The sequence below is a fragment of the Heptranchias perlo genome, chromosome 8 (assembly GCF_035084215.1).
Source record: "Heptranchias perlo isolate sHepPer1 chromosome 8, sHepPer1.hap1, whole genome shotgun sequence".
In the NCBI taxonomy this organism is placed as follows: domain Eukaryota; kingdom Metazoa; phylum Chordata; class Chondrichthyes; order Hexanchiformes; family Hexanchidae; genus Heptranchias; species Heptranchias perlo.
In genome coordinates this window covers 57,901,224-57,922,711 of record NC_090332.1, presented here as the reverse complement: position 1 = coordinate 57,922,711, position 21,488 = coordinate 57,901,224, and the positions used below count along the sequence as shown (strand labels likewise).

General features: G+C 42.4%; 1 protein-coding gene across 2 annotated transcripts in view; it reads left to right on the top strand.

The window, feature by feature from the left end:
* Window positions 1-21,488, top strand: part of fndc1 (fibronectin type III domain containing 1) — a 331,091-nt gene that overhangs the window by 71,846 nt on the left and 237,757 nt on the right. For both annotated transcript variants that reach the window (XR_010963686.1, XM_067989150.1), the window contains exons 2-3: window positions 3,762-3,956; window positions 4,109-4,195. Coding sequence is in view for 1 of the 2 variants with exons in the window: in XM_067989150.1 (XP_067845251.1) it covers window positions 3,762-3,956; window positions 4,109-4,195 (282 nt within the window). In the remaining variant the exon portion in view is untranslated. The remainder of the gene's footprint in view (window positions 1-3,761; window positions 3,957-4,108; window positions 4,196-21,488) is intronic.

Here is a 21,488-nt window from a genome sequence, read left to right as displayed (position 1 = left end):
TAAAAAAAAATGTTTCCTCTTGTGGCCTCTGGCCCTTTTGCCAATCATCTTAAATCTGTGTCCTCTGTTACCCAGCCCTTCAGCTACTGGAAACAGTTTCTCCTTATTTACTCTGTGAAAACCGTTAATGATTTTGAACACCTCTATCAAATCTCCCCTTAACCTTCTCTGTTCTGAGGAGAACAACCCAAGCTTCCCCAGTCTCTCCACATAACTGACATCCCTCATTCCTGGTACCATTCTAGTACATCTCTTCTGCACTCTCTCTAAGACCTTGACATCCTACAATACTCCAGCTGAGGCCTAACCAGTGTTTTGTAACTTCCTTACTTTTGTCCTCTATGCCTCTTCAATAAAACCATATGCTTTTTTAACAGCCTTCTCAACTTGTCCTGCGACCTTCAAAGATTTGTGTATGTGCACCTCCAGGTCTCTGTTCCTGTACCTCCTTTAAAATCGTACCATTTAGTTTATATTGCCTCTCCTCATTCTTTCTACTAAAATGCATCAGTTCACATTTCTCTGCATTAAATTTCATCTGCCATGTGTCTGTCTATGTCCTCTTGAAGTCTGTTACTATCCTCCACATTGTTTACTACATTTCCGAGTTTCTTGACATCTGCAAACTTTAAAATTATACCGACTATACCCAAGTCCAGGTCATTAATATATTAAAAAAAAGCAATGTTCCTAATACTGACTCCTGGGGAACACCACTGTATACTTCTCTCTAATCTGAAAAATAACCATTCACCACTACTCTCTGCATTCTGTTCCCTATCCAATTTTGTATCCAGGCTGCCACTGCCTCTTTAATCCCATGGGCTTTAATTTTGCTAACAAGTCTATTATGTGGTACTTTATCAAGTGCCTTTTGAAAGTTCAAATACACATCAGCTGCACTACCCTCATCAACATGTTCCGTTACTTCATCAAAGAACTTAATCAAGTTACTCAAACACCATTTTCCTTCAAGAAATCCATGCTGACTTTCATTTATTAGACCATACTTTTCCAAGTGCCAGTTAATGTTGTCTTGGATTATTGTTTTAATTTTTATATATTTTGGCTCGTGATAAAAACCCGCACCCTACCAGAAGGGACAGTGCCCATTTGCTATTCTAGTTTAAAAGTTGCGCGCCCTGTGAGACTTGTACAGATTTATTTATTTATGTAGCTGTGGTATGTGATGGGAACAAATTTATTTTGTATATATCTACCTGGAGTGGTTAAGAAAGACACTTTTTTCATGAAGCAATCAAGATACTTTCATTTCACTCTGTAAGCAGATCGTTTACAAACTTTTTTCCAAATCCTTTTAGTGGCAATATTCACCTCCCCTTGCAACAGCCTAACCTCCGACTCACCATAAGTAATGTCATAGCCAAGCTGCTATATTAGGAAAAGAAGAAAGAACTTGCATTTATATCTAACACTTAGCAAGTTCTCAGGATCTCCCAAAAGACTTAAAAAAAAATTAATGGCTTACATTTGAGTGCTACCAACTGGACATAGGATTTGTGGAAGTCCATATCAACAAACAACTCTATGGCCAAGTAAAAATTGTCATTTACTTTTTGATAACAGCTTCCCATGAACAAGAAAAATACCATGCTCCATTTTCAATCTGTTCCAGTCTATTGACTGCAGCTCCAAGCTCATTGTCATGTCTATCACTATATCCGAAGGTTCCAATTTGAACGAATTTGCACGATCAAAACTGAGGCGCTCACCTCAAAGTACACCATTGGATAAATTACATCAAAATATTTTTAAAATATCAGAATAAGTGAATTGAATACAGTGTGGCACGCTGCATTAATGGAACACTGAGTTAATGGCATATTGGCACACTGAATTAATGGAACATTGTGTAGCACATTGCATTAATGGCACATTGAAGAAAATTATTAATGGCACACTGCATTATTGGGACAGTTTTTGACCCAATGCATTAATGGCATACTGCATTATTGGGATAGTATGTGACACAATGAATTAATGGCATACTACATTAATGGGACAGTGTGTGATGCGCTGCATTGATGGGACAGTGTGTGATGCGCTGCATTGATGGGACAGTGTGTGATGCGCTGCATTGATGGGACAGTGTGTGATGCGCTGCATTGATGGGACAGTGTGTGATGCGCTGCATTGATGGGACAGTGTGTGATGCGCTGCATTGATGGGACAGTGTGTGATGCGCTGCATTGATGGGACAGTGTGTGATGCGCTGCATTGATGGGACAGTGTGTGATGCGCTGCATTGATGGGACAGTGTGTGATGCGCTGCATTGATGGGACAGTGTGTGATGCGCTGCATTGATGGGACAGTGTGTGATGCGCTGCATTGATGGGACAGTGTGTGATGCGCTGCATTGATGGGACAGTGTGTGATGCGCTGCATTGATGGGACAGTGTGTGATGCGCTGCATTGATGGGACAGTGTGTGATGCGCTGCATTGATGGGACAGTGTGTGATGCGCTGCATTGATGGGACAGTGTGTGATGCGCTGCATTGATGGGACAGTGTGTGATGCGCTGCATTGATGGGACAGTGTGTGATGCGCTGCATTGATGGGACAGTGTGTGATGCGCTGCATTGATGGGACAGTGTGTGATGCGCTGCATTGATGGGACAGTGTGTGATGCGCTGCATTGATGGGACAGTGTGTGATGCGCTGCATTGATGGGACAGTGTGTGATGCGCTGCATTGATGGGACAGTGTGTGATGCGCTGCATTGATGGGACAGTGTGTGATGCGCTGCATTGATGGGACAGTGTGTGATGCGCTGCATTGATGGGACAGTGTGTGATGCGCTGCATTGATGGGACAGTGTGTGATGCGCTGCATTGATGGGACAGTGTGTGATGCGCTGCATTGATGGGACAGTGTGTGATGCGCTGCATTGATGGGACAGTGACTTTTTAAGCAGTTTATTTAATACAATTCGATGGATCATAAAGTATGGACTTAATCATTTGAACAGTTAATTCATATATAGGTTTATTCACATCGTTAATTGTCTGTATTTCAAAACCACAATATTCATTTTCCCTATTTCTGTGATTATACCAATCACTGAGCTGACCAGCACCATTGTTTAACATTCTCCGTGGCTGTTGCGTTAATTCAGCAAACTCGATCTCGCCATTGATTTTAATGGGATGGAGCTATGATAGTTGTTCAACTTTTATGGCGAGGGTCTCTGTGGAGCAGTGCAAAAGTCCCAACAAATTATGGCATGGCGTAAGTAATGGCATAAGTCACTTATGCCATAATTTCCTGGAATTTCTGACCATAAGAGTGACATACGCCATATATACGACATGACTATGGTGCAAGTGTTCAGCAAATTTAGGCCCTTTAACTACGGACCTGACTGGAGTAAAATACTGACTTTTCATTTGATCGTACGGTGCACAAGTTGCTCAGGCCTTAACAAGTAATACATTCATCGTTCTCTAATGAACACAGATCCATTTTTAGAGGGTTTGGAAACTTCACTGCAGCACGAAACACAGAAGAAAAGGCCAGTAGCGCTTTCTTCCAACATACCACCGTTTCTTACTCGCAGCTACATTTTTGCTGACTGTAGTTAGGTCAAGAACATTGGTCCTTTTATCATACTGTGGGATACATGTAGGAAAGCATAGAATTGACAAACAGATAGACAACAGTTCAAAATCATTTATGCCAAGGATTTATGAATTGTACTTCGTAAAAGCTGACAGAAATTGTTGATCTCATATTTTACAGTTGATTCCACCTTGAAGCTGAAGAATGTAAAAATTCTGCCTCATGAAAAGGGATTGAAAGTCCTTTGGGAGCCACTCCGTGATGTATCTAAGAGACCTGTGGATCACTACAATATTGGCTACGGTAAAACACTGGAAAGCCTCAAGTTCATCAAAGTGGAGAAAGACAAACAGTCTTGTATATTGGAGGACGTAGGTAAGTGAAGTAGAGAGACCAGCCATACGTAATTAGAATTTTTCAGGTCTTTGAGCTTTATTAGGATTCTAATTGAAATAATATGGTTGTTAAATCAGGCTATTAACTTCCTGAAGTTTTGACAATTTGCTGATGTAACACATATGTTCCAGAGCCTGGGGAAGTGTATTTTGTGATGGTGACTGCAGAAGGTCAGATCGGAGTGAGCCATCCAGTGTACAAAGCCAATAGTGCAGCTGGTAAGTTGCATGTTCTGCTGATCCATCAATAGTTAATAACAGGAAAACATGAGAACACAAAATTCCATCCATTTCCTAATTAATACATTCTAGACACAAAATTCATCAAGTAAATGCTATTTTGTTAAAGTCACTCTGACTCACCTTTTCTATATTTGAATAATATTCAATTAAGTTATTCTGCTGAAATTGAAGCTCATTGATTTAGTCTGTGCTCATACCAATGATAGCTTGTGAGGTACAGGTGACTGAATTACTTGGATGGTTACATCCATACAGCTCCAGAAATTATATTAAGGAAGAATGTGCATTTATGTAGTACCTCGGGTAATCACATCCTTGGGACATTCCCAAAGTGCTTCACAACCATTAAATTATGTTTGAGTTATTTAGGCAAACGCAACAGTCATTCTGCACCCAGCAAGGTCCTACAAACATTGAATGATTACTTAACTTGTTTTTTGAGTGCTGTTGGTTAAAGGAGGAATGTTAGACAGGAGAATGCCATGCATTTCTTCAAATAGTGCTGCGGAATCTTTTACATTCAGACAGAAACTGAGTTCACAACTCATTTTAAAGACAGTACCTCTGACAATGCAAATGTTCCCTCAGTACTGCACTGAAGTGTCCGCCTATGCTCAAGTGGGGCTTGGACCTACACCTTTCTGACTTAAAGACAAGAGTTCTACCATCTGAGCCAATTAACAATGTCACCCAACCAAATCCTCACATTTATTATTTCAACCAAACGAATGAGGAGAGGTTTGCTAGCTGATGAATCTGTTATTAGGGATAGAGTGACTGAGCATTTGGACAAATATCAGCTGATCAGAGAGAGCCAGCATGATTTATAAAGGATTTGCATGTCTAATAAACCTAGTTGAATTTTTTGAGGCGATACATAACGTGGTAGATAAGGGAGTGTTTATGGATGTTATTTATGTGGAGTTCTAGAAGGCATTCAACAAGTTTCCACATAAGAGACTGTTAACAAAAATGAGAGTGCATGGAATTGGAGGCAACCTTTTGGCTTGGATAGGGAATTGGTTAGGAGGTAGGAGACAGAGAGTAGGGATGATAGGTACAGACTCAAATTAGCAGGATTGTGACAAGTGGTATCCTCCAGGAATCTGTACTGGGGCCACAGCTTTTCACTATGTTTATAAACAATTTGGATGAAGGATGGTGGCACAGTAAATAATGTGGAAGGGAGCAGAAAGTTGCAAAGGGGCATTGATAGATTGTGAGTGGGCAAAATTGTGGCAGATGGAGTTCAATGTGGGAAACTGAACATAAGAACCTTTATAAAACGCTGGTTTGGCCACAACTGGAGTATTTGGTCCAGCTCTGGGCACTGCACTTCAGGAAAGATGTGAAGGCCTTAGGGTGCAGAAGAGATTTACTAGAATGATTCCAGGGATGAGGGACTTCAGTTACGTGGATAGACTGGAGCAGCTGGGGTTGTTCTCCTTGGATCAGAGAAGGTTGCGAGGAGATTTGATAGAGGTATTCAAAATCATGAAGGGTCTAGACAGAGTAGATGGAGAGAAACTGTTCCCATTGGCAGAAGGGTCAAGAACCAGAGGACATAGATTTAAGATGATTGGTAAAAGAACAAAAGGTGACATGAGGAAAGACTTCTTTATACAGCGAGTGGTTAGGATCTGGAATGCACTGCCTGAGGGGGTGGTGGAGGCAGATTCAATCATGGCCTTCAAAAGGGAATTGGATAAGTACTTGAAAGGAAAAAATGTGCAGGGCTATGGGGATAGGACGGGGGGGTGCGACTAGCTGGATTGCTTCAGCATAGAACCGGCGCGGACTCGATGGGCTGAATGGCCTCCTTCTGTGTTGTAACCTTTCTATGATTCTAAGAATGATAGATCAGAGTATTTCCGAAATGGCAAGAAGCTAGGAACTGTGGATGAGCAGAGAGTTTTAGGGGTCCAAGTATAGAAATCACTAAAAGCTAGTGGACAGGTACAAAAAATAATTAAAAAGGCTAGTGGAATGTAGGCCTTTATCTCAAGAGGGCTGAAATACAAAGGGGTGGAAGTTATGTCGCAGCTGGGTACAGAGCTCTAATTAGACCCCATCTGGAGGACTGCATTCAGTCCCTCAGGAGGGATATATTGGCCTTGGAGTGCGTGCAGCACAGATTCACTAGAATGATAGTGGGGCTAAAAGGGTCACATTATGAGGACAGGATGCAAAGTCTAGGCTTGTATTCCCTTGAATATAGAAGATTAAGGGGTGATCTAATTATGGTATATGAGATGATTTGATAGGGTAGATAGAATCATAGAATCATAGAAGTTACAACATGGAAACAGGCCCTTCGGCCCAACATGTCCATGTCGCCCAGTTTATACCACTAAGCTAGTCCCAATTACCTGCACTTGGCCCATATCCCTCGATACCCATCTTACCCATGTAACTGTCCAAATGCTTTTTAAAAGACAAAATTGTACCCGCCTCTACTACTGCCTCTGGCAGCTCGTTCCAGACACTCACCACCCTTTGAGTGAAAAAATTGCCCCTCTGGACCCTTTTGTATCTCTCCACTCTCACCTTAAATCTGTGCCCCCTCGTTATAGACTCCCCTACCTTTGGGAAAAGATTTTGACTATCTACCTTATCTATGCCCCTCATTATTTTATAGACTTCTATAAGATCACCCCTTAACCTCCTACTCTCCAGGGAAAAAAGTCCCAGTCTGTCTAACCTCTCCCTATAAGTCAAACCATCAAGTCCTGGTAGCACCCTAGTAAATCTTTTTTGCACTCCTTCTAGTTTAATAATATCCTTTCTATAATAGGGTGACCAGAACTGTACACAGTACTCCAAGTGTGGCCTCACCAATGCCCTGTACAACTTCAACAAGACATCCCAACTCCTGCATTCAATGTTCTGACCAATGAAACCAAGCATGCTGAATGCCTTCTTCACCACCCTATCCACCTGTGACTCCACTTTCAAGGAGCTATGAATCTGTACTCCCAGATCTCTTTGTTCTATAACTCTCCCCAACGCCCTACCATTAACGGAGTAGGTCCTGGCCCGATTCGATCTACCAAAATGCATCACCTCACATTTATCTAAATTAAACTCCATCTGCCATTCATCGGCCCACTGGCCCAATTTATCAAGATCCCGTTGCAATCCTAGATAACCTTCTTCACTGTCCACAATGCCACCAATCTTGGTGTCATCTGCAAACTTACTAACCATGCCTCCTAAATTCTCATCCAAATCATTAATATAAATAACAAATAACAGCGGACCCAGCACCGATCCCTGAGGCACACCGCTGGACACAGGCATCCAGTTTGAAAAACAACCCTCGACAACCACCCTCTGTCTTCTGTCGTCAAGCCAATTTTGTATCCAATTGGCTACCTCACCTTGGATCCCATGAGATTTAACCTTATGTAACAACCTACCATGCGGTACCTTGTCAAATGCTTTGCTGAAGTCCATGTAGACCACGTCTACTGCACAGCCCTCATCTATCTTCTTGGTTACCCCTTCAAAAAACTCAATCAAATTCGTGAGACATGATTTTCCTCTCACAAAACCATGCTGACTGTTCCTAATTAGTCCCTGCCTCTCCAAATGCCTGTAGATCCTGTCCCTCAGAATACCCTCTAACAACTTACCCACTACAGATGTCAGGCTCACTGGTCTGTAGTTCCCAGGCTTTTCCCTGCCGCCCTTCTTAAACAACGGCACAACATTTGCTACCCTCCAATCTTCAGGCACCTCACCTGTAGCGGTGGATGATTCAAATATCTCTGCTAGGGGACCCGCAATTTCCTCCCTAACCTCCCATAACGTCCTGGGATACATTTCATCAGGTCCCGGAGATTTATCTACCTTGATGCGCGTTAAGACTTCCAGCACCTCCCTCTCTGTAATATGTACACTCCTCAAGACATCACTATTTATTTCCCCAAGTTCCCTAACATCCATGCCTTTCTCAACCGTAAATACCGATGTGAAATATTCATTCAGAGAGTCCACGACAAGGGGGCATAACCTTAAAGTTAGAGGTAGGGGTGATGTCAGAAAGAACTTTTTCACACAAAGGGTAGTGGAAATCTGGAAAATGCTCCCCCAAAAATCTGCTGAGGCTAAGTCAATTCAGAAGTGGAATTGATAGATTTTTGATAGGCAAGGGTATTAAGCGTTATGGAACCAAGGTGGGTAGATGGAGTTAAGGTACAGATCAGCCATGAATGGTGGAACAGGCTTGTGGGGCTGAATGGCCTACTCCTGTTCCTAATAGGGGTTGGAGAGTCGAGGTTTATCTAAGTTACCTTGACAATGGAAGATGGAGTCCAATTCAATATTTGATTGCATTAGTTTCAATTTAATTTGGATCTAATTAATGTTAAAATCAAAGTTTTTAGAAATACTTAGATTTTTTTGTAAGTTGGAGATTATGGCCCTGAAATTCTGCGAAGCAGGTCATAACTTAATTGGGGAACCAGGAAAACCCTTGCAAAAATTCAGGACTTGTGAGTTGTGGCATGTTTTCATGACCGTATTTTGGTATAAGTGCCTGAAGCTGTTAATTGATCATTTAAAAATACAGAATCTAAGGAAAGCAGAGACCATTCATCCCCACCAGCTTGTGTTATCATCCTGGTTCATTTTTGGGCCCTTTCTGACTGTCTTTTCCCCAACCTATTTCCCCATTACCTGCTGAATCCTGAGTTGTACCAATTACTGTTTGAATGCTTCGAGTGAGCCACTCATAATATCATAGTATGCTACAACCACAGAAGGAGGTCATTGGGTCCATCATGCCTGTGCCAACTCTTTGAAAGAGCTATCTGATTTTTCCCATTCCTCTGCTCTTTCCCTGTAAATTTTTTCCCTTCAAATATTTATCCAATCTCCTTTTGAAAGTTACTATTGAATCTGCTTGCACCATCCTTTCAGGCAGTGAATTCCAGATCACAACTCGTTGCCTAAAAAAAGCTTCCTCTTTTGCCAATCATCTTAAATCTGTCTCCTCTGGTTACTGACCCTTCTGCCACTAGAAACAGTTTCTCTCTATTAACTCTATCAAAACTGTTCATGATTTTGAACACCTCTATCAAATCTCCCCTTAAACTTCTCTGCTCTAAGGAGATCAACCCCAGCTTCTCCAGTCTCTCCTCGTAACTGAAGTCCGTCAACCCTGGAACCATTCTCGTAAATCTCTTCTGCAACCTTTCAAGACCTTGACTTCCTTCCTAAAGTGTGGTGCCCAGAATTCATCACAATACTCCAGCTGAGGCCTAACTAGTGTTTTATAAAGGTTTAGCATAACTTCCTTGCTTTTGAACTCTATGCCTCTATTAATAAAGCCCAGGATCCCAAATACTTTTTTAACAGTATTCTCAACTTGTCCTGCCACCTTCAAAGATTTGTGTACATAAACCCCCAGGTGTCTGTGTTCCTGTATCCCCTTTAAAATTGTACCATTTAGTTTATAGTGCCTCTCCTCATTCTTCCTACCAAAATGTATTATTTCACACTTCTCTGCATTAAATTTCATCCGCCATGTGTCTGCCCATTTCAACAGTCTGTCTGTGCCCTCTTGAAGTCTAACTATCCTCCACGTTGTTTGCTACATTTTTGAGTTCTGTGTCATCTGCAAACTTTGAAATTATACTCTGTATACCCAAGTCCAGATCATTAATATATATCAAAAAGAGCATACTGACCCCTGGGAAACGCCACTGTATACTTCCCATCAGTCTGAAAAACAACCGTTCACCACTACTCTCTGCTTTCTGCTCTTAGCCAATTCTGTATCCATGCTGCCACTGTTCCTTTAACCCCATGGGCTTTAATTTTGCTAACAATTCTATTGGGTGGTACTTTATCAAACACCTTTTGAAAGTCCATATACACATCAACTGCACTACCTTTTAAATTCGTTTATGGGATGTGGGCGTCACTGGCATTTATTGCCCATCCCTAATTGCCCTTGAGAAGGTGTTGATGAGCCACCTTCTTGAACCGCTGCAGTCCGTGTGGTGAAGGTTCTCCCACAGTGCTGTTAGGTAGGGAGTTCCAGGATTTTGACCCAGCAACGATGAAGGAACGGTGATATATTTCCAAGTCGGGATGGTGCGTGACTTGGAGGGGAACGTGCAGGTGGTGGTGTTCCCATTTGACTGCTGCTGTTGTCCTTCTAGGTGGTAGAGGTCGCGGGTTTGGGAGGTGCTGTCGAAGAAGCCTTGGCGAGTTGCTGCAGTGCATCCTGTGGATGGTACACACTGCAGCCACTGTGCGCCGGTGGTGAAGGGAGTGAATGCTTAGGATGGTGGATGGGGTGCCAATCAAGCGGGCTGCTTTGTCCTGGATGGTGTCGAGCTTCTTGAGTGTTGTTGGAACTGCACTCATCCAGGCAAGTGGAGAGTATTCCATCACACTCCGAAAGCTTGTGATTTCAGATAAAGCTGTTGGACTATAACCTGGTGTTGTACGACTCCTTACATTTGTCCACCCCAGTCCATCACCGGCATCTCCACATCTTGTGCCTTGTAGATAGTGGAAAGGCTTTGGGGAGTCAGGAGGTGAGTCACTCGCCGCAGAATACCCAGCCTCTGACCTGCTCTTGTAGCCACAGTATTTATGTGGCTGGTCCTGTTAAGTTTCTGGTCAATGGTGACCCCCAGGATGTTGATGGTGGGGGATTCAGCGATGGTAATGCCAAGGGGAGGTGGTTAGACTCACTCTTGTTGGAGATGGTCATTGCCTGGCACTTGTCTGGTGCGAATGTTACTTGCCAAAGCCTGGATGTTGTCCAGGTCTTGCTGCATGGAGGCTCGGACTGCTTCATTATTTGAGAGGTTGCGAATGGAACTGAACACTGTGCAATTGTCAGTGAACATCCCCATTTCTGACCTTATGATGGAGGGAAGGTCATTGATGAAGCAGCTGAAGATGGTTGGGCCTAGGACACTGACCCGAGGAACTCCTGCAGCAATGTCCTGGGGCTGAGATGATTGGCCTCCAACAACCAACACCATCTTCCTTTGTGCTAGGTATGACTCCAGCCACTGGAGAGTTTTCCCCCTGATTCCCATTGACTTCAATTTTACTAGGGTTCCTTGGTGCCACACTCTTGATGTCAAGGGCAGTCATTCTCACCTCACCTCTGGAATTCAGCTCTTTTGTCCATGTTTGGACCAAGGCTGTAATGAGGTCTGGAGCTGAGTGGTCCTGGCGGAACCACTTCATCAGAGAACTCATTCAACTTAGTCAAACACGGTTGCCCTTGAACAAATCCATGCTGACTTTCATTAGCCCACACTTCTCTAAGTGCCAATTAATTTTGTCCCGGATTATTGTGTGTCAAAGTTTCCCCACCACGACGTTAGGCTGACTGGCCCATAATTGCCGGGTTTATCCCCCTCCCCGCTTTTTAGAAAGGGTTATAATATTTGCAATCCTCCGGCCCTCTGGCGCCATCCCTATATCTAGGAACGATTGGAAGATTGTGGCCAGAGCCTTAGCAATTTCCACCCTTACTTCCCTTAGTAACCTGGGATGCATCCCAACTGAACCGGGTGACTTTCTTCAGATCTCAATAATTCTGAAGTTGGCATGAAGGATTTTTTAATCCATTAACTTTCACAAGTGCAAGATTCATAAAAATTCCCTTTTCCCAGGTGGACTATTACTCTCTAGTACTTGTCCATCCTGTGCCATGTGGGAATTCCAGAACACTTTGTGTGTCCTGAGCTTGAGGGGTGTCCCTACAGTGCATATGGGAATCAGAGTTTTTGGATAGTACATTTCAGGAGGTGGTCACCCTGCAGCTAAAGAAAGTTTAGGAGGAGAGGGTGTGGGTGACCAATAGGGAGATTAGGAGGAACAGGCAGGTAGTGAAGGAATCTCCTGGGAGTGTGGCACTCGGAAACCGTATTGAATACTATTGAGGGTGATGACACCTCGGTAGTGCAGTCAGGGCAAATCCATGGCACCGTGGGTTACTCGACTGCACAGGGGGGCACAAGAAAGTGTAGCAATGCAGTTGTTATAGGTGATTTGATAGTCAGGCGGATAGACAAGCGTTACTCAACTGCTGACTTCAGTCCTTCATGGTATGTTGCCTCTCTGGTGCCAGGGTAAAGGATATCACTGAGAGGGTGCAGATTATTTTGAGGGGGGAAGGATGACGGCCAGAAATCGTGGTAAACGGGAACCAATGACATCGGAAGGAAAAGGGTCGAGGTCCTGCAGTCAGAGTTTCAGGAGCTGGGGAGAAGTTAAAAAGCAGCACCTCAAAGGCAGTAATCTCTGGATTACTCCCAGTGCCACGTGCTAGTGAGTATAGGAAAAGTAGGATAAGACAGCTATATGCATGGCTGGAGAAATGGTGCAGGAGGAAGGGCTTCAGATTCCTGGGGCATTGGGACCAGTTCTGGGGCAAGAGGGGACCCGTACAAGCCGGATGGGTTGCACCTCAACAGAGCTGGGACCAGTGTCCTCATGGGGAGGTTTACTAGTGCTGTGGGGGATGGTTTAAACTGGTTTGACAGGAGGATGTGCACCAGAATGAAACATTAGAAAGGAGAAACAGATGCACGAAGGACTGGGAGAGACAAATAGCATTAGAGTAAAGAATAGTTCAGAAATAGCAGGGATCAAACAGGGGAAAATGTGAGGCAGTGTAAGATGAATTTGGAGTGCGTGTGCGTAAATGCATGTAGCATGATAAATAAGGTTGGTGAGCTGCAGGCACAAGTTGCCACATGGGACTATGATATAGTGGCAATAATCGAGACCTGGCTCAAGGAGGGGGAGGATTAGGTACTTAATATTGCTGACTACAAAGTATTCAGGAAAGAAAGGAGTGGTGTGGATGGCAGTATTGATCAAATAAACTATTACAGCACTGAAAAGGGATGATTTGCTTGAGGATTCAAAGACAGAAACTATTTGGTTAGAATTAAGGAACAATAGAGGAGCTATTACACTACTGGGTGTATACTGCAGGCTACCAAATAGTGGGAAGGAGATCGAGGAGCAAATTTGCAGACAAATTACAGAAAGGTGCAAGAACCATAGAGTAGTGATAATGGGGGACTTCAATGATCCCAATATAGACTGGAATAGTAACAGTATAAAGGTTAAAGAGTGGAGGAATTCCTGAAATCTATACACGAGAACTTTCTTGATCGTCTGTTTCCAGCCCAACGAGGAAGGTGCTGGATCTAGTTCTGGGCAATGAAGTGGGGCAAGTGGAGCATGATTCAGTGGGCGAGTATTTGGGAAAAAGTGATCATAATATCATTAGGTTTAGAATAGTTACGGAAAAAGACAAGGAACAATCAAGAGTAAAAATATTTAATTGGAGGAGGGCTAATTTCAGTGAGTTAAAAAGGGATCTTGCCCAGGTAGATTGGAATCAGAAATTGGTAGGCAAAGCAGTAATTGAACAATGGGAGGCCTTCAAGGAGGAGATGGTTCAGGTACAGAGTAGATACATTCCCATGAGGGGGGGAAGGAAGGACATCCAAAGCTAGAGCTCCCTAGATGACAAAAGGCATAGAGATTAAAATGAAACAGAAAAAAGAGGCTTATGACGAGTGTAATATAGTAGAGAACCAAGCTAAATACAGTAAGTACAGAGGAGATGTAAAAAAAGGAATGAGGGGCAAAGAGTATAAAAATAGAAAAGATGGAGAGAAGAAAAAATAGAATAGCGGCTAACATAAAAGGGAACCTAAAAGACTTATAAATATGAATATTGAAAGGGTGGGACCGATTAGGGACAATAAGGAGATCTTCTTGTGGAGGCAGAGGGTATGGCTGAGCTACTAAATGAATACTTCGCATCAGTCTTCACTAGAGAAAATGATGCTGGCAATGTAGCAGTAAAGGAGGAGGTGGTAGTGACATTGGTTAGGATAAAAATAGATCGAGGAGGTACTTAAATGGTGGCAGGACTCAAAGTACCTGGTTCAGATGGGATGCATCCTAGGTTACTGAGGGAAGTAAGGGTTAAAACTGCAGAGGATCTGGCCACAATCTTCCAATGCTCCTTAAATATGGGGGCGGTGCCAGAGGACTGGAGGATTGCAAATGTTACACCTCTGACCTGTAATTGCCGGATTTATCTCTCTCCCCCTTTTTTGAACAGTCAGCCTAACATCGGTGGTGGGGAATCTTTTAGAGACAGTAATTTGGGACAAATTTAATTGGCACTTGAAAAGTATGGGCTAATAAATGAAAGTCAGCACTGATTTGTTAAAGGACAATAGTGTTTGACTAACTTGATTGAGTTCTTTGATGAAGTAACAGAGAGGGTTGATGAGGGTTGATGTTGTGTATATGGACTTCCAAAATGCATTTGATAAAGTACCACCTAATAGACTTGTTAGCAAAATTAAAGCCCATGGGACTAAAGGGACAGTGGCAGCGGGGATACAAAATTGACTAAAGGACAGAAACTAGAGAGTAGTGGTGAACGGTTGTTTTTCAGACTGGAGGGAGGTGTATGGTGGTGTTCCCTCGGGGTTGGTATTAAGACCATTGCTTTTTTTGATATATATTAACGACCTGGTCGTGGGTATACAGGGTATAATTTCAAAGTTTGCAGATGATGCGAAACTTCGGAATGTAGTAAACAATGTTTAGACAGACTGGTGAAATGGGCAGACACATAGCAGATGAAATTTAACGCAGATAATCATGAAGTGACACATTTTGGTAGGAAGAATGAGGAGAGGCAATATAAAACTAAATGGTACAATTTTAAAGGGGATACAGGAACAGAGACACCTGGGGGTGTATGTACACAAATCTTTGAAGGTGGCAGGACAAGTTACAAAGGCTATTTTAAAAAAAAAGTATTTGGGATCCTGGGCTTTATTAATAGAGGCATATAGTTCAAAAGCAAGGAAGTTATGCTAAACCTTTATAAAATACTGGTTAGGCGTCAGCTGGAGTATTGTGTTGAATTCTGGGCAACACACTTTAGGAAGGATGTCTGTTAATTGTATGATTTATATCAATTAGTGTTAATTGTATTCAGGTGGTGGGTATCAATTGGGGACTCTCGTATCCTTTTTATAGGAGAGCTTATCTAGGGTGTGTGATGTGTGTGTAAGGGGAATCTCTGTGAATAAAGGCTTGGAAGCATCCAAAGACCAGGCTCTAATATTCTATCTTTCACCACAAGGCTATCCAATTTTAACATGGTAGCAGAGAATGGTTGCCTAAAGGTGGAGGTTGGAAACTACGATTTTTTTGGACATAAGAAACGTAACTTGAAAGCCTAATGGCCATTGTGGAAAATGGTAGAAAGCAAGTTTAAATCGTCGAGGTACGATTTCTCTCTGATGTCCTCGGAGTTTGAACCAGATGACCAGTGGAAGGATGAGATTGATATATGGACACGGGTTACCACTCTACTAAAGAGTTGGCGTTGTCGCTTCCTGAACAAAGTAAGTTATTTTCTGAGATGGATGCAGATCTTTTGGGTAATGATGAAGGTTTTAGCTTTCTAATGGAAAGATGACCTGTTAAGTGCCTATGAGATCTGGTCAGCATTTGATAGATTTTGGAAAACGGATGGTCATTCAATGAAAGAGTACATCGTGGACTTTAACAAATTGTACAAAAGGTTGACAAAGTTCAAATTGGGAATTCCTGGATTGGTACTAAAATTACTAGATTGTGTTAAGGTGTCTCATATGGACAGGCAACTGGTCCTAACTGGTGTCCAGTTCTCGGAAAAGGGGACTCTGTTGGATTAAATGTTTGCTGCCTTAAGAAAATTCCTGGGGAAACGGTCATTCCCTTCAGCCTTCATGGAACAAATGGGAACTTCCGCTGTGACACAAAGAGTAGAAGATTCGATGGTTACCAGGTTTCAAAGTGTTCCAGATACTAAATGCAGGCGCCAGTCCAGGTTTCAAAATTTTCGAGACTGGACGCAGGCGTCAGTATGACAAAGATAGCCAGATTGGTGATGAAAGCAGGTGCAGCAAATCCAATTATATCAACAGAAGGCAAAATTGGACAGTAGTAACGGACGAACCAATTCCAGGAATGCCCAAGGATAAGTCAGGAGATGCTTTAGATGTGACTCTTAAGTATCATTATGAGGCGAATTGCCCAGAGCAAAGAAGCAGGGTCTTTGTAATGATGCATGAAGAAAGTAGTTCTGAGGAAGAGGCTGAAGATCATGAAGGTAATGATGAACATGAACAGATTATACTGGTCACAGGGAGTTTTAATCCTATGATGAATGTATTAGTCGCGGATTCCTTTAATTGTGCGGTGTTAGTGCATGTACTTCAACTGTGTGCAGGTTAGATTGGTTAAAATGTTATTTTGATTCACTGAGGATTCAGTGAGGATTGAAGCAAGGCTAAGGAAAATAAAAGTTCTACATGTTTTAGGTTTGGCGATGACAACACCTTGAAGTCACTCGAGTGTGGTAATTCCATGTAAGATAGCTGAGTGAGCCATTTTATAAGTACAGATGTAGTTGCTAGCGAGATACCTATGCTTTTGGGTAAACCTTCTGTGAACAAGGCAAAAATGAAACTTGACATGGAACATGTTGAGGCAATCATTTTTGGGAAATCGGTTGATTGGCAGTTTACCCAATCAGGGCATTATTGTTTCTCCTTAATAAAACCTGATGTTTCTCATCAGCTTGTTAGGCAAGTATTGATAGAATCAGGCGATAAGGATAAGAGAGGGAAAAAAATTGTCTTAAAGTTACATAGACAATTTGCCCACTCTACTTGTCAACATTTAAAAATCTTGCTAAAAGATACAGGTGTAGTTGATGAGTATACGAGGCTAACAGAAGAGATTAATGAGAATTGTGAAATGTGTAAGAAGTATAGACGGACGCCCCCACGTCCTGTTGTAAGTTTTCCATTAATACGTGACTTCAATGAGGTAGTTACCATGGATCTAAAGGTATGGGACAAAGACAGAAATGTTTTCATCTTACATTTTATTGACCTGGCTACGAGATTTAGTATTTCTACGCTAATATATAGTAGGGAGAAGAAGGTTATTCTAAATAAAATTATGGAAAATGGATAGGGATTGGACTTGGGACACCAGCAAAGCTTTTGACCGATAATGGAGGTGAATTGGCTAACGTGGAGTTCAGAGATATGTGTGAGAATATTGTCATGAATACAGTAGCTGAGAGCCTTTTAGCAATGGTCTTTATGAAAGGAATCATGCTGCGATTGATAGCATAGTGCATAAAATTTTGGCTGATCGAACAGAGTAAGTTGTCAACTGCTTTAGCATGGGCAGTTCATGCAAAGAATTCTCTTCACATGGCTGCAGGATACAGTCCTTACCAACTGGTCTACGGGCGCAATCCCAAATTACCTTCTGTTCTTTGTGATAATCCTCCTGCTCTAGAAGGTACTACAATTAGTGCCATTTTTCTGAGTATTTAAATGCCGTACACGCAGGCTTTTATCAAGGCTGAGGTATCAGAACATTCGTAGAGCACTGATGCATCGTATTCGACCATCTGAGACAGAGTTCAATTCAGGAGATTTGTTATACAATAAAAGAGAGGGTCATGGGAAATGGAAAGGCCCGGGTAAGGAAATAGGTCGTGATGGTAAGACGGTACTTGTCCAACATGTCAATCAAACCATTAAGGTTCATTCCTCACGATTAATTGGAATTAATTATAAAATCTCGGACTCTTAACAGTTGATAGAAGTAAACGAGGCATCTTGTGCCTCACATGTTCATGATTTTTTTGATTAGGTTCCTGAGATACAGACTGAGGTAGATCAGAGGCTGGATAGTGATAATGTCAGTGATCAAGAAACACATGAAAGAGCTATCATTTCCACAGAACAATTACCCTAAGTAGATACACGGGTGACACATGTTCACAAGGGACTAATGAGTGGAGGGATGCAACAATTTTGGGACGGCAGGCAAAGCTACTGGTAAGTTTAAATTTTGGTTGAATGTTCAGGATGATGGCCAAGAAGCGAGGTCCATAGACTGGCAGAATTGGGTAAATGAGTGGAGAGTACGAAAGCAGAGTACAAGTAGTGATAGGGAGTCTGGAAGTGAGTCTCACGTCAGAAAACGATAGCGAATTAAAGGTGAAAGAGGGAGATCTCGCAATAGTGGTCCCTACAGACGTGGAAGTAAAGGACGTAGTTTAACTAGGTCAGACAATGAAACAAAGACCACAGAACAGTCACATAGCAGAACTAGAAGCAGAAGTCCTCATGATCATGAAGTTTTCGTGGCTGACAATAAACTTGAGGATAAATGAGTAAGAGAGGCAAAACAAAGGGAGTTAGCTAGTTGGAAAGAATTTGGAATTTGTTCTGAGGTAACAGATAAGGGTCAACCAGCTTTGTTGCCTAGCTGGGTTTGTATTGAAAATGTCCTTGCAGATGAGACTTATAGTGGCTAAATAAAGGTTGGTAGCTAGGGGTTTTGAAGAGAAACTGGATGATACAGATGTTTGAGTGGATTCTCCCACTGTTGGAAAGGTCATCTTAAAGAATCTTTTTGGCTCCTTTGGCAACATTTTCATGGGAGTGTAGGTCACTTGACATAAAAGCCACATTTCTGCAGGGCGATTCTTTTCAGAGAGAAGTGTTTCTGAAATCTAAAGAGGCAGCAGATGCGGAAGGAAAACTATGGAAACTAAACAAATGAGCCCGTGGCCTGAATGATGCTTCCAGGGTATGGTATTTTTTGGTGAGATCTGTTTTGCTGAAAATAGGTTGTTTTCAACTAAAAACAGGTCCTGCAATGTTTTATTGGTACCATAACGGAAAACTTCCAGGCATCTTCATGATGCACGTTGATGATTTCTTATGGGGTGGTACTGTGGAATTTGAGAAATTCGTCATTAATAAGATTAGAATAGAATTTAAAATTGGAAGTCAGGCCTGTGGGGCTTTTAAATATATTGGCTTAGATATTAAGCAGAGTGGGTCTGGTACAACTTTAAACCAACAGTCCTATTAGAGAATGTTACTCCCATCCCGATGAATCGTACTAGGTCATCACAGAAAGGTGATGTTATGTCTAAAGAGACAGAGCAATTATGAAGCTTGATTGGTCAGTTGAACTGGTTGTGCATTCAGACGAGACAAGATGTTAGTTTTGATGTGTTGGAGTTAAGTACTTCAATGAAACACCCCATGAGAATGTTTCAAGTGCAAATAAAATATTTCAAAAATTAAATATAGATAAATGTGTAAAGTTCCCATCTTTAGGTGACCCAAAGAAAATGAAGCTATTTATCTTCAGCAGTGTTTTTTTTATTTGTTCATGGGATGTGGGCGACGCTGGCGAGGCCGGCATTTATTGCCCATCCCTAATTGCCCTTGAGAAGGTGGTGGTGAGCCGCCGCCTTGAACCGCTGCAGTCCTTCTGGTGAAGGTTCTCCCACAGTGCTGTTAGGAAGGGAGTTCCAGGATTTTGACCCAGCGATGATGAAGGAACGGCGATATATTTCCAAGTCGGGATTGTGTGTGACTTGGTGGGGAACGTGCAGGTGGTGTTGTTCCCATGTGCCTGCTGCTCTTGTCCTTCTAGGTGGTAGAGGTCACGGGTTTGGGAGGTGCTGTCGAAGAAGCCTTGGCGAGTTGCTGCAGTGCATCCTGTGGATGGTACACACTGCAGCCACAGTGCGTCGGTGGTGGAGGGAGTGAATGTTTAGGGTGGTGGATGGGGTGCCAATCAAGCGGGCTGCTTTGTCCTGGATGGTGTCGAGCTTCTTGAGTGTTGTTGGAGCTGCACTCATTCAGGCAAGTGGAGAATATTGTAGATGGTAGAAAGGCTTTGGGGAGTCAGGAGGTGAGTCACTTGCTGCAGAATACCCAGCCTCTGACCTGCTTTTGTAGCCACTGTATTTATATGGCTGGTCCAGTTAAGTTTCTGGTCAGTGGTGACCCCCAGGATGTTGATGGTAGGGGATTCGGCGATGGTAATGCCATTGAATGTCAAGGGGAGGTGGTTAGACTCTCTCTTGTTGGAGATGGTCATTGCCTGGCACGTGTCTGGCGCGAATGTTACTTGCCACTTATGAGCCCAAGCTTCATATGCTAACCTTCCTGATGGGTATTCGAGTGCAGCTGGTTTCATAGTGTTTCTTATGGGTGAGAATGGGAAATGTTGTCCTTTAGCTTGGGAAGCTAAGAAAGGGTTGTTAAATTTACTCTGGCTGCTGAAACACTGGCTCTTGTCGATGTAGTGGATATGGGATTCCATTTGGCAAATATTTTGACTGACATCCTGTACAATGGAAGTACTGAAGATAGTATACCCAGTGAATGTTATGTAGACAATCGTTCATTGTGTGATAATGTACACTCTTCGAAAAATGTGAGTGAGAAAAGATAACGGATTGACCTTGCTGACTTAAAACAAATGCTGGTGAGAAAGGAAATCTTTAAAATTAAATGGTTGGATTCAAGCCATCAACTGTCGGATTTTTTTTATTAAAAGGTAAATGTACAAAGAATTTCTTAGGGGTCCTGGAGAAATGTCACCTCACAATGTAATGCTGTGAATAGTATAAGTTGTAAAGAGTAGGAGATTTTGTTTTTTGAATTTTTTGTTAGTATTGTGTGTATATAAAATTTTTTTATTTAAAGAGAGAGAAGGGAATCTGTTAATTATGATTTATATCAATGAGTGTTGATTGTATTCAGGTGGTGGGTATCAATTGGGGACTCTCGTATCCTTTTCATAGGAGAGCTTATCTCTGATGTGTGTACGTATAAGGGGAATCTCTGTGACTAAAGGCTTGGAAACATCAAAAAAACAGGCTCTGGTATTCTATCCGTCACTACATGACCATGCAATTTTAACATTTAGAGAGGGTGCAGAAGAGATTTACGGATGGTGCTGGAGATGAGGGACGTCAGTTATGTGGAGAGACTGGTGAAGCTGGGGTTGTTCCACTTAGAGCAGAGAAGGTTAAGAGGAGATTTGATAGAAGTTTTCAAAATCATGAATGGTTTTGATGGAGTGAAAATAAGGAGAAACTTTCCAGTGGCAGAAGGGTCGGTATCCAGAGAACACAGGCTTAAGACGATTGGCAAAAGAACCAGAGGTGACACTAGGAATCATTTTTTTACGCAGCGAGTTGTTATGATCTGGAATGCACTGCCTGAAAGGGTGGTAGAAGCATATTCAATAATAACTTTGAAAAGGGAATTGGATAAATACTTGAAAGGAAAAAATTTCCAGGGCTATCGGGAAAGAGCAGGTGTGTGGGAATAATTGGATAGGTCTTTTGAAGAGCTGG